The sequence below is a fragment of the Entelurus aequoreus genome, linkage group LG06, assembly GCF_033978785.1.
Source record: "Entelurus aequoreus isolate RoL-2023_Sb linkage group LG06, RoL_Eaeq_v1.1, whole genome shotgun sequence".
NCBI lineage: Eukaryota > Metazoa > Chordata > Actinopteri > Syngnathiformes > Syngnathidae > Entelurus > Entelurus aequoreus.
Genome location: NC_084736.1, coordinates 28577398 through 28589764, shown reverse-complemented (window position 1 = coordinate 28589764; position 12367 = coordinate 28577398). Strand labels below are relative to the sequence as shown.

The 12367-nt window shown below is 41.1% G+C and overlaps 1 protein-coding gene across 1 annotated transcript in view; it reads left to right on the top strand.

Annotated features, from left to right (window-relative positions):
* Positions 1-12367, top strand: part of LOC133652726 (voltage-dependent T-type calcium channel subunit alpha-1H-like) — a 70918-nt gene that overhangs the window by 20259 nt on the left and 38292 nt on the right. Inside the window, exons 4-5 of the mRNA XM_062051778.1 lie at positions 7928-8087; positions 10782-11091. Coding sequence (XP_061907762.1) covers positions 7928-8087; positions 10782-11091 — 470 coding nt within the window. The remainder of the gene's footprint in view (positions 1-7927; positions 8088-10781; positions 11092-12367) is intronic.

Genomic DNA, 12367 nt, shown 5'->3' with positions numbered 1-12367 from the left:
ACAACCACCAGGTAGCATCTGTGAGCATATAATCATGTCACACTTGAGGAAACGGTTCGTTTGCAGAAGTATAAATGAAGGCAAGATTGTTTTAAAAATGTCACCGCCATTTTACATTTTCAGGACGTATGCAGATCCCAATTACACAAAAACAGGAACTAATAATTCCAAAAATGGTGATTTTCTTTTTCACTTTAACTAAACACAATAACACTTTTGTATGAAGTTTATCGTTTAAAATTGGATATTTGCAACCATTGTTTTAAATCAGTTGATATATTAAATTGTGACATGAATAATATTTATATAGCGCTTTTTCTCTAGAGACTCAAAGCGCTTCACAATGTGAAACCCATTATCTACACTTTGGGTCGGTGGGTGAAGTGTTTTGGGCCGGCTGCTCTACCATTTGAGCCATTCTCCCCACAAATATGTGGTATATAATGCTACATACCACTTTTTTTTTAACACAATTAAGTAGCTTGTACACAATAACTAAACAAAAACTGCCCTTGGCTACCATTTAAACTATTTGGGTTTTGCATCAGTATCCAGAGATTTATGTAACGGAGACCAGCCGGTATGGCTGGGCCACGTGTACGTTGGTAGACTTCACTCCATGACACTCTCAAAAGCAGTGCTGGCTACCATGTTGGTAGTTCCTGGCTTTTAGCTCGGTAGCTAGCACGCTTTACTCCAAGTTCGAGTCTCGGGCGGAACAGAAAAAGCAGGGACTGAACCAGGCAGGCTACTTCTACTTCTTTAGTTTGTAAACAATAATAAACAACAACAATAACAACAACAACAAAATGTAATAATATTGTTCAACATTTACCTTGAGGAGCGTTTTTTTGCGGTTGTCTCCAACGGGCTGCTTCCTGGTCCTGTAACAACAAGAATAGTTCTTGTTGTTTATGTTGCACATGGACCTCTTTGAGTGACGGACCGGATGTCAGAGTTGACAGCAAGCAATGTGTATGTCTGCGTACCAAAGGTAATACTAAATCATTCCCTTTGTCGAGTCAGGAGACGGAACAAACTGAAATATTTTAAACAAAGGAAAGGCAGGGTCTACATACAAACCCCGTTTCCATATGAGTTGGGAATACAATGATTTGCAAATCATTTTCAACCCATATTCAGTTGAATATGCTACAAAGATAACATAGTTGATGTTCAAACTGATAAACTTTTTTTTTTTTGCAAATAATCATTAACTTTAGAATTTGATGCCAGCAACACGTGTCAAAGAATTTGGGAAAGGTGGCAATAAATACTGATAAAGTACAAACACTTATTTTGAACATCCCACAGGTGAACAGGCAAATTGGGAACAGGTGGGTGCCATGATTGGGTATAAAAGTAGATTCCATGAAATGCTCAGTCATTCACAAACAAGGATGGGGCGAGGGTCACCACTTTGTCAACAAATAAGTGAGCAAATTGTTGAACAGTTTAAGAAAAACCTTTCTCAACCAGCTATTGCAAGGAATTGAGGGATTTCACCATCTACGGTTCGTAATATCATCAAATGATTCAGAGAATCTGGAGAAATCACTGCACGTAAGCAGCTAAGCCCATGACTTTCGATCCCTCAGGCTGTACTGCATCAACAAGCGACATCAGTGTGTAAAGGATATCACCACATAGGCTCAGGAACACTTCAGAAACCCACTGTCAGTAACTACAGTTGGTCGCTACATCTGTAAGTGCAAGTTAAAACTCTCCTATGCAAGGCAAAAACCGTTTATCAACAACACCCAGAAACGCCGTCGGCTTTGCTGGGCCTGAGCTCATCTAAGATGGACTGATACAAAGTGGAAAAGTGTTCTGTGTTTGACGAGTCCACATTTTAAATTGTTTTTGGAAACTGTGGACGTAGTGTCCTCCGGACCAAAGAGGAAAAGAACCATCCGGATTGTTGTAGGCGCAAATTAAAAAGCCAGCATATGTGATGGTATGGGGGTGTATTAGTGCCCAAGACATGGGTAATTTACACATCTGTGAAGGCGCCATTAATGCTGAAAGGTACATACAGGTTTTGGAGCAACATATGTTGCCATCCAAGCAACGTTACCATGGACGCCCCTGCTTATTTCAGCAAGACAATACCAAGCCACGTGTTACATCAACATGGTTTCATAGTAAAAGAGTGCGGGTACTAGACTGGCCTACCTGTAGTCCAGACCTGTCTCCCATTGAAAATGTGTGGCGCATTATGAAGCCTAAAATACCACAACGGAGACCCCCGGACTGTTGAACAACTTAAGCTGTACATCAAGCAAGAATGGGAAATAATTCCACCTGAGAAGCTTAAAAAATATGTCTCCTCAGTTCCCAAACGTTTACTGAGTGTTGTTAAAAGGAAAGGCCATGTAACACAGTGGTGAACATGCCCTTTCCCAACTACTTTGGCACGTGTTGCAGCCATGAAATTCTAAGTTAATTATTTGCAAAAAAAAAAAAAAAGTTTATGAGTTTCAACATCAAATATCTTGTCTTTGTAGTGCATTCAATTGAATATGGGTTGAAAAGGATTTGCAAATCATTGTATTCCGTTTATATTTACATCTAACACAATTTCCCAACTCATATGGAAACAGGGTTTGTATTTTCATGGATAAATGTCCGTCGTTGCGACATCAATGGCTGCGGGCTGCAGGCTGCGGGCTGCGGAGGCTGTGGTCGGGCTGACTCGCAGGTTGGGCTTACGTGTTTTTAATGTTTTCTTCCTCTGATTCGGTGGTCTGCTTCCTCGCTTTTGCACTAGCTTTCTTGGTTCCTGTGGTTGAAGGACAGGATTGTGTCGATCCGTGGACGGTCACTTCTTCAACCGACGGCAGGGATGCTCATAACTCAAATCTGTGCTCGAAACTTAAAGCAACAAAAAGACGGGAAGCGGCTCATATCTCAAAATACTCGTAAGTTGAGGTAAAACTGTATTTTAATGTTGTCAGCCTTCTTGCATGGTAACAGTGTTAAAGTTAGGTTGGTACGACCATTAAGCCCATGCAAGATGCACGGTCCCACTCCTCTGCGACATTTCCACTGCCTGCTCATGGCCTGAAGTACTTATTAAATGGTGCCGCCAGGTTTCTGACTCGATTAACTTCCTCTCGCACCCAGGCATTTTGGCATCAGTCAAGCTAGTTGGCTCCAAGCTCTTCTTGCCTGCCCTTGGAAGGATGTCAGGGAGTGGGCAGCTTCTTGCGTGGCATGTCAGCACACCAAGGTCCACCAGCACACTAACGCCACCCTCAGATCGTTTTCAATTCCGGCTTGGGGGTTTGACTACATGCAATTGGACTTGGCTACAATAGGTTGGCGGAGTCCTTGGGTGTGTAAGTGCACCACACTACAGCATACCTTATGCGGCTTATGCGGGCGGTTTCGCTGGTCGCTTCAAGCAGCGTTTTGTGCAGCGCTCTCAGATGGCATTGAGCCTTGGATCATGCTCAGGTTGAACTCGGCTCTGAGAGACGATCTCGGTACCGTACCTGCAGAGTTGGTGCTCGGTCAGTCACTTGGCGTTCCGGGTGAGTTTTAACCAGAGACTTCTGCCTTGCTGCCTTTTTTTGTGTTGAAGGGGCTCTTAGCCCCTGGCACTGGGTTGTTAAAGTTAAAGTCCCAATGATACTCACACACACACTATGTGTGGTGAAATTATCCTCTGCTTGGGAATCATTTTGGTGATTTAACCCCCAATTCCAACCCTTGATGCTGAGTGCCAAGCAGGGAGGCAATAGGTCCCATTTTCATAGTCTTTGGTTTTCATAGTCTTTGGTATGACTCGGCTGGGGTTTGAACTCACGACCTTCCAGTCTCACTCTAACCACAAGGCCACTGATTGTTCAAGGGGTCACAGTTTCAGAAAGCTAAAGACCGATTGCCGGACTTCTCCCCTTCACTTTTATGAGAAACATAACCCTCTCTTGTAAAAACTAGTTTGTGGGCTATTTCTTTCATCCGAGGTACACATTTCAGGACACAATAGCCCTGTTATGTAAAATGCAAGCGACGCTGGCCTTTACGTAACAGGGACAAGCCATTTCGGCTGCGCCAGATAAAAGTTGGTAAACCTCACTCCCCAGCGACTTCAAGTGTGGTGCTGGCTACTGGGCTGTCAGCTTGGCTTTTAGTCCAGTATTCAGAAAACAAACGACCAGGGCTCTGGTCTCCGTGTGGAATGCGGTAAAAAAGGCATGGGGGCAGAACCAGCTGGGTTACATTTAGATGGATAAAATGTCAATGCAAGGATCTACCAATGTGCTTGCATTGTTCCAAGTTACTCCATACAGCAGAAACGATCTAGTGTTTATAGGAAAATGACTGTAAAAAAAGGATCTCCCACATTTTGAACTGAACTCAGGGGACGGTCTGGTTCCACTGCCGGGATGGATTTTACCCCCGGGCTGCCAGTTTGATTAGAAACTGCTTCGGCCCCTTTCAACACTGTTTTCCCTGGCTGTAAGTGTCTTCAGAACGTATGTCTATTTTGTTTCTCCGCGTCATGACGCCTACCGTTCACCCGTCCAACCACCGTTCGGCGTCCCGTGGAAGGTGCTTGATCGCGGTACCAAATTCTTTGTACTAGATAGCCGCGTTTTATCATACAGGCTCAAGCCAGCACGCACGGTGACGGGCAAATAACTGTTGCGGGCCCAAATCAGCCAGGGTCGCCCTTCCAAGTCCTTATCTATGCCTTCACACATCCGGATTGAGTGGACACCCTGTCCAGGGGCGCCGAAAACGGGGGGTAAAGGAGACGGATTCTAGGGGCCCATAATGGAGGGGGGCCCAGAGAGGCCCCTAATGATGATGAAATTACGATACAGGGGGCCCTGCAAATATTCTTTTCATGGGGCCCAAAATCCCTAGCGGCGCCCCTGACCCTGTCCAACAGGTTTTGTCCGCCATTTCAGCTCGCTGGAGAAGCTTGTGTTAGATTGGATAGGCTTCACTATCACTCTTGATAATAGAACAATAGATGGATTTCAGAGTATTTAATTTGAGGTTCGGCCACATCGTATTAGAAATATTCTCAATTTTATTTTTCGATTAAGAATATATTGCATACTTTTTCAAGCAGTCCTTTAACGTTACAAGGTTATGATCTGAGTATCAGGGACAGTATTTCAACGCTGATGACGTTAATCGCCTGTGACAAGTGGAGATGGATGTTGAACACATGCGGTTAGGTAATACCAGCCACAGGGAGCCTGTGCGTCCAGGCCCCTGAGGACGGAACCATGTCAAATTGTCACTTTCAGGATCGTCATTTCTGGTAATTATTTTGACCGAAGGGACGAAGCTGAGGGTCGAGCTCACTCGGTCGATACGTGTTGTATAAATGTGTGGCGAGAGATGGGACGTTGGCCAACGTGTCGTGTATCTTGAACGGCTCTTGCAAGTGACCGACAAGAACCGAAACGCAGAAATTTGCCGCGCTGCTTTCATATGCGCACCACCTGACCGGACTAAAAAACCCAAAATGAAAGCGTGTGAAAGAATGAAGGAGCAATGAGAGTCAAAGGAAACGTAGCAACAGTTGAACGCACTTTGACGCATCATTGTTTTGTTATGGATTTGTAAAAGTGGAGTAGAAAAACAAGATGACTTTATATGTTTGATGGTGTATCGTTGTATCCTTTAAACCATATCCAATTTTATTTATGATCCGCAAAGTATGTGAAAACACAGTTTACACATTACAAAACGCCACAAGTTCAGTCAGCCATTTTGAATATTCCGCTCCAAATACCTTCGGCTGTTTTCGGAGAGCGCCGTCACAGTAGTAACGCTTCTGCACTATGACCATATTATTAGATCAGTCATACTGGAAATACTCCAGAATTGGAAAGAGATGTGCTGTTTATCATTGACAATCCTTATGTACAGTAAGACAAGAACACATATGCTTGGCTTTTTTGATGCATTCTAAATCATAAATAAAAAGCTAACAATTGAGTCAACTGATGGAGTGTCCTCTCTAAAACATCCAGAAAGTACCAACAATACTCCATTTACATGTCGTGACCTGAAAAGTAACCAAATATGAGTGATAATGTTATTATAAGCGCTAACGCAGACAGACTATTTTAGCGACACATTGATAGCAGTGGGCTAATGCTAGCTTACGCTGCTATTGTTGACACACTAAGAAAGCGGCTACTTCTGCTTCGTCTCAAGCTTGCTAAAAGTAGATTTTAGATTATAATTAATGCATCTAGTAGACAAATGTGGCCAAGGACCGACAGACTGGTCCACTTTCACATCCCCCGAGATGGCGACATAGACACAAAGAGACGCTAGTTGCAGGAAATGTTGTTTAACCCTTCGTGAGGATTGTGATTGATTCTTAATCTAAACGGAGCCATGTTAGCGTGCCGTCGGTCGGCATCCCAGCGAGAGTTGAAATATTACAGTAAGTGTTTTCTTTTGGTTTATTATGGCTAGTTTGTATGTTTAGCACCCAGCAGTGCTGCTAATGCTAGTGTCACAATAAAGCTGCATCCGGGTCGCTGTCGGCTTCTAAAACGTATTGCTCACCTCCTCCGTGTGCGGGCTCAAAAATATAAGGTTCTGGATCATAATTTTTCCAAAAGTCATCGTTGTGGGCTCTCACAAAGTCTGCCTGATTAGCATTGTTGTTGTCGGGTTAGGGATCTGTGGTTCCTCCTCTACGTCATAATCTCTCAAAGTGGCTCGGGAATGTCTGTGATATTTTTAATATTTTGAGCATATCTATTTACTCGCAAACTTTGAAAGTCTTTGGGTGTCATAAATTAGATATATATGATAATAGCTTCAGCATAGAGACAACTTGTTTTTTCCACTCAACTGGTACTTTCAATAGTCCTTTTTACATTGTAATAATTTGTATTGTAGTTTCATTTATTAATTTATTTTTATACGAGTATTCTAGATAAGTGGTCTTCAATGTTTTCCTGCCCAAGGACCCCAACACTGATATGGAACCCCTTACTTTTAGATCCTGAAAATTGTTTAAATCAAACTCTCCCTAAAGGTACTTTTAGGAACTTTATGGAATTGGGGGTTAAATCACCAAAATGATTCCTGAGCGCGGTCACCGCTGCTGCTCACTGCTTCCCTCACCTCCCAGGGGGTGGAAAAAGGGGATGGGTCAAACGCAGAGAGTAATTTCACCACACCTAGTGTGTGTGTGACTATCAGTGGTACTTTAACTTTAACTTACGCTAACCCTTAAAATAATACAGTAAAGTGCCGTTAATCTGTAGCCGGCAAATAGTGCCCTAATCGCTAGCTGGCAGATGACGTCGCTAATCACCAGGTGATAATTAGAGCTCTAATTTCCATTTACCTTTAATGCTAAAGTGACTATAATAATAATATTATTAATTTGGATTATTACTTTAAATCTGAAAGGTACAGTGAGTTTTTTGGATCAGTGTTAATCCATATTTAAACACATTTAAATGTGTGGAAAAATTTTAAAAATAAAAAAGGTCCAATCAACCGGTACCTGAAGTTAATTTGCATGGAGGCTATCTGTAGCCTGTCTAGTTTTTATTGTGTTGTGAGAAAATTCCAAACGTAACTGTCCAAGCATGGGGATGAGGTACCACCTTTTAGAATGTTTACAATGAAAATACAATGCAGATTCAATTATACTTGATACTTTAGAACGTTTCCCACAAGTACAGTATAAATTGGTAAACATTTGAATTATTCAAATCCAAATATTGTCTCACAACCAGTACCTGTGATTGTGTCCTTGATAAAAATGAGTACAAATAAGATAAGGAGCCATAAGTCCTACCCGTAAATGTGTGTACTTGCTTCCATGTAGTCATGCAGTATTTCTTAGATGCTGTACTCATCTTCCGAAGTTATTAAAGCTTGTTAAAATTGTATTACTGACATTTTTTGGTTTCTTGCCATCCAGGTATGAGAATCTTGGTGACGCTGCTGTTGGACACGCTTCCAATGCTGGGAAATGTCCTCCTCCTCTGCTTCTTTGTCTTTTTCATCTTCGGGATTGTTGGAGTGCAGCTGTGGGCGGGGCTACTGAGAAACCGCTGTTTTCTCGGAGAGGACATCAGGAAGTAAGTCATACTCTCTTTTCAATGTCAATTGTAAGTGAAAGTATGTCTTCTCCCTTCTCTGTTGTTAGTTCATATGCTCTCTATTCCCTCCAAACTGAGCCTACTTCCTCTCTCCCACTTTGTATTCAGTGTACAAAGAATAACATCTCTCTTCCTATTGCACACTCCTTACATACTTTGCTATGAATGTGAAATGCTCGAGCTTTTTAAATAAATCTAAGAAAGACAATTTTGTTTGACTATTCGATCAGAACATTTACAATACAGTATCAGAATTGATGATACCAATTTTTTTTTTAAATCACATCGGACAATTTAAAATGTTTAAACATGGGCTCTCAAACGACTGAAATATTTATTCATGATTAATGACATTTTGTTTGTAAATAACTCACAATTAATCCCGCTCAATCCCAAATTGAATTTTTTCTGTCCCTAGAATGTACCAACTTCGACATCAATTCACATAAAATCAGTGTTGGGATTAACGCGTTACTGTAACACCGTTATTTTTGGCGGTAACTAGTAGTCTAACGCTTTATTTTTTATATTCAGTAACTCAGTTACCGTTACTACATGATGCGTTACTACATTATTTTACGTTATTTTTTATGTAATATCGGCTAGAAACAGAAGATCTGAGTGTGTTTTATTGGAGCGCTGCGGTGTCGTCCTTCTGTGTCACAAGGAAGAGAAGAGGTGCGCTTTGTGTGGGTGGGGGCGGGCTGTCTGTGTTTACTAACAAGACATCATGGCGGAGCCAGAAGTCGAGTTTCTTAACATGGAGATATTCTCACTACTTTTCTTTTGTCGAGCACAAAGAAAATAACATTTTAGTTAAATGTAAGTTGTGTCTTGAATCAAAGATCCCATCTACTGCCCAAAACAGCAATTCAAATCTGCTGAAACAGCTACAAAACCAACATGCTTCGACAAAGCTAGTAAAGAGAGACACAGACTCTGATGCCAATTCACTTTAGCAGAGTTCAGTGATGCAAATGCATGTCAAGTTGATCAACAGATTGTATTATTCTCCAGTGCAATAATAGCACTGAAATGAAGGCTAAAAGGGCATTGATGGGAGGCTTAAAAAAAAAAAAAGAAGTAACTAAATAGTTACTTTTCACAGTAACGCATTACTTTTTGGTGTAAGTAACTGAGTTAGTAACTGAGTTACTTGTGAAATAAAGTAACTAGTAACTGTAACTAGTTACTGGTTTTTAGTAACTAACCCAACACTGCATAAAATCAAACGGTGCCATATTATAAGTCTGATTCACTCTTCCAGAAAAGTATTAGCTTGATGCTAATTAAAATTGAATTGGCCATAGACAGGCTGCTTTTAGCATTCAGGATTTTACTTTGCAATTTTACCACCTCCAAATGTGGTAATGAAAATTACAACAAAGATGAATGTTTCAATCAAACAACTAATGTGTAATAGGCCCAATACTTGCAGTATAAACACTTTGTAGGGCGCAACATAACACATTCAGGGGAAAAAGTTACTTTCTAGTTAAACATACCATAGATAGCCTATGTCTCGGAAGTGAAACTGCATTACAAATAAGACTCAAAGTGTAAAATAAACCAAAATTTAACAATTGGACAGCACAGTTATAATAAAATGTGGGTATCAATCCAATACCAAGTAGTTACTGGGGCAGTATCGAGCATACCAATGCGAATATTGATGCTTTAAATTTTCAAGATCATTGAATGATGACATTTTTTATCACAATTATAATCAGACAAAAACACAGGATAGCGGTGTAAAAATATCACTGTTCACTTTTGTCACATACGAAATACATATAATAAAATACCTAAACAAAAGCAAAAACTGTTATTGGCTCTTATTACCAGGGTTTGTAAACAATAACAAAAAAAACAAATAAAACATTGATTATAAACACTGTAGTATCGCGATACTATACTTGGTATCATCACTGTCGACATCAGAATCACAGTTATTGGCCAAGTCTGTTTAACACACAAGGAATTTAATAGACTGTGCTAAACGAAGAAAAACACAATATTGGCTCTTTTTACCAGGGTTTGTATACAATAACAAAAACAACAAATAAAACATAGATTTTAAAGACTGTAATATCGCGATACTATACTTGGTATCATCACTGTCGATATGAGGATCACAGTTATTGGTCAAGTATATTTTACACACAAGGGATTTAAATAGACTGTGCTAAACGAAGAAAAACACAATTTTGGCACTTTAACCGGGGTTTGTAAACAATAAAAAAAAATAAAAATAAAACATTGATTTTAAAGACTGTAGTATCGCGATACTATACTTGGTATCATCACTGCCGACATCACTGTCGACATCAGAGCGGTTAGCTAAGCTCTTTTGTATCTGCCTACAGTGTGTAGTGTCGAATGTTTAGCTATTTCTTGTCCTTTAGTCCTTTTGGTGATAATGTTCCCCGTAAGAAACAGTTTGTTAGCCGTTAGCGCACTAGCATGGACGCTACATAGCGTTGAGGAAGCCTAACGCTCCATCGTCAACCAAAATTATAAAATTTTTGTCGAATATCCTAGTCTGTTTCTGTAGCACGTTAATCATGCAGCAAAACAAAAATTGTGCTGATGAATGAAATTAGCGTCACCTCGTTATTATCGCGTTAACTTTGAAAGCCCAATTCAAACCATGGTTTTTGTTCTCTTGTCCAGAATATACAACCTGTCCATCAGTCCCTACTACATGTCGGAGGACGGCGAGGACAGCCCCTTCATCTGCTCGGCAGCTCGCGAGAACGGGATGCTGCGGTGCCACGACGTCCCGCCCTCCGCGGAGGCCAAGGTCGAGTGTTCGCTGCCGGCGTCTCGGCAGAGTCCGCCCCCTGCTGTGGGAGGGGGCAGCGTCAATGGGTGTGTTAATTGGAACCAGTATTACAACGTGTGTCGCCCGGGGGACTTCAACCCGCACAAAGGAGCCGTCAACTTTGACAACATCGGATATGCTTGGATCGCTATTTTCCAGGTAGGCCGTGTTAAAAGTGCACGCTGGTACTTAGTTCTTCGAACATTTCGGTGTGTTACTTTCTAGAACGTTCCTGACACTCAGCAAACTCAGTCAACACAACGTATCACATTAGTGTCAATACTTGGAACCGTTATGTGGTGTTGTTTGTCTCTAAGAGGTATTGGACGACATAGACCAGGTGTCAAACTCAAGGCCCAGGGGCCGAATCTGGCCAGCCACATAATTTTATGTGACCTGCAACTTATTTAGTGTGGTCTGCTACATCATTTAATGTGGTCTTTTACATAATTTTATATGGCCCAGCATGTTATTCAACGTGGTCTGCCACTTCATTTCACGTTGTCCACCATATCATTTAAAGTGGCCCGCCATTTCATTTAATTTGGCCCAACACATCATTCTATTTTGTCTGCTGCGTCATTTAAAGTGGTCTTTCATATCATTTAAAGTAGTCTTTCACATCACTTATGTGGCCTGCCATGTCATTCAATGTGGTCTTCCACATCATTTATCTGGCCCAGCATGTTATTCAACGTGGTCTGCCACTTCATTTAACATTGTCTACCACATCATTTAAAGTGGCCAACCATTTCATTTAATTTGGCCCGCCAAGTCATTATATGTGGTCTGCTACGTCATTTAAAGTGGTCTTCCACATCATTTAGTTGGCCCACCATGTCATTCAACATGGTCTCCCACATCGTTTATGTGGCCCGCCACATAATTATGTGGCCTGCCATATCATTCAACATGGACTTCAACACCATTTAACCTGGCGCGCCATGTCATTCAATGTGTCCCGCCACATCATTCAATTTAGTCTGCAACGTCATTTAACATGCTCTTCCTCGTCATTTAAAGTGGCCAACAAATTTCATTTAATTTGGCCCACCAAGTCATTATATTTGTTCTGCTACGTTATTTAACGTGTTCTTCCTCGTCATTTAAATGGCCCGCCATGTCATGTTATGTGGCCCGGCACATTATTCAATGTGATCTGCCACATCATTTAATTTTGGCCTGTTATGTCATTTTAAGTGGTTTTCCACATCATTCAATTTGGTCTGCTAAATCATTGAATGTGGTCTGCTTTGTTATTTAAATTGGCCCTCAATGTCGTTCAACGTAGTCTGCCACTTGATTTTACGTGGCCGTCACATTATTCAAAGTGGCCTGCTACATCGTATAACGTGGTCTGCTTAGTCATTTAATGTGGCTTTCCACCTAATTTTATGTGACTTGGCATGTTATTAATAGTCTGCTATGTCATTTA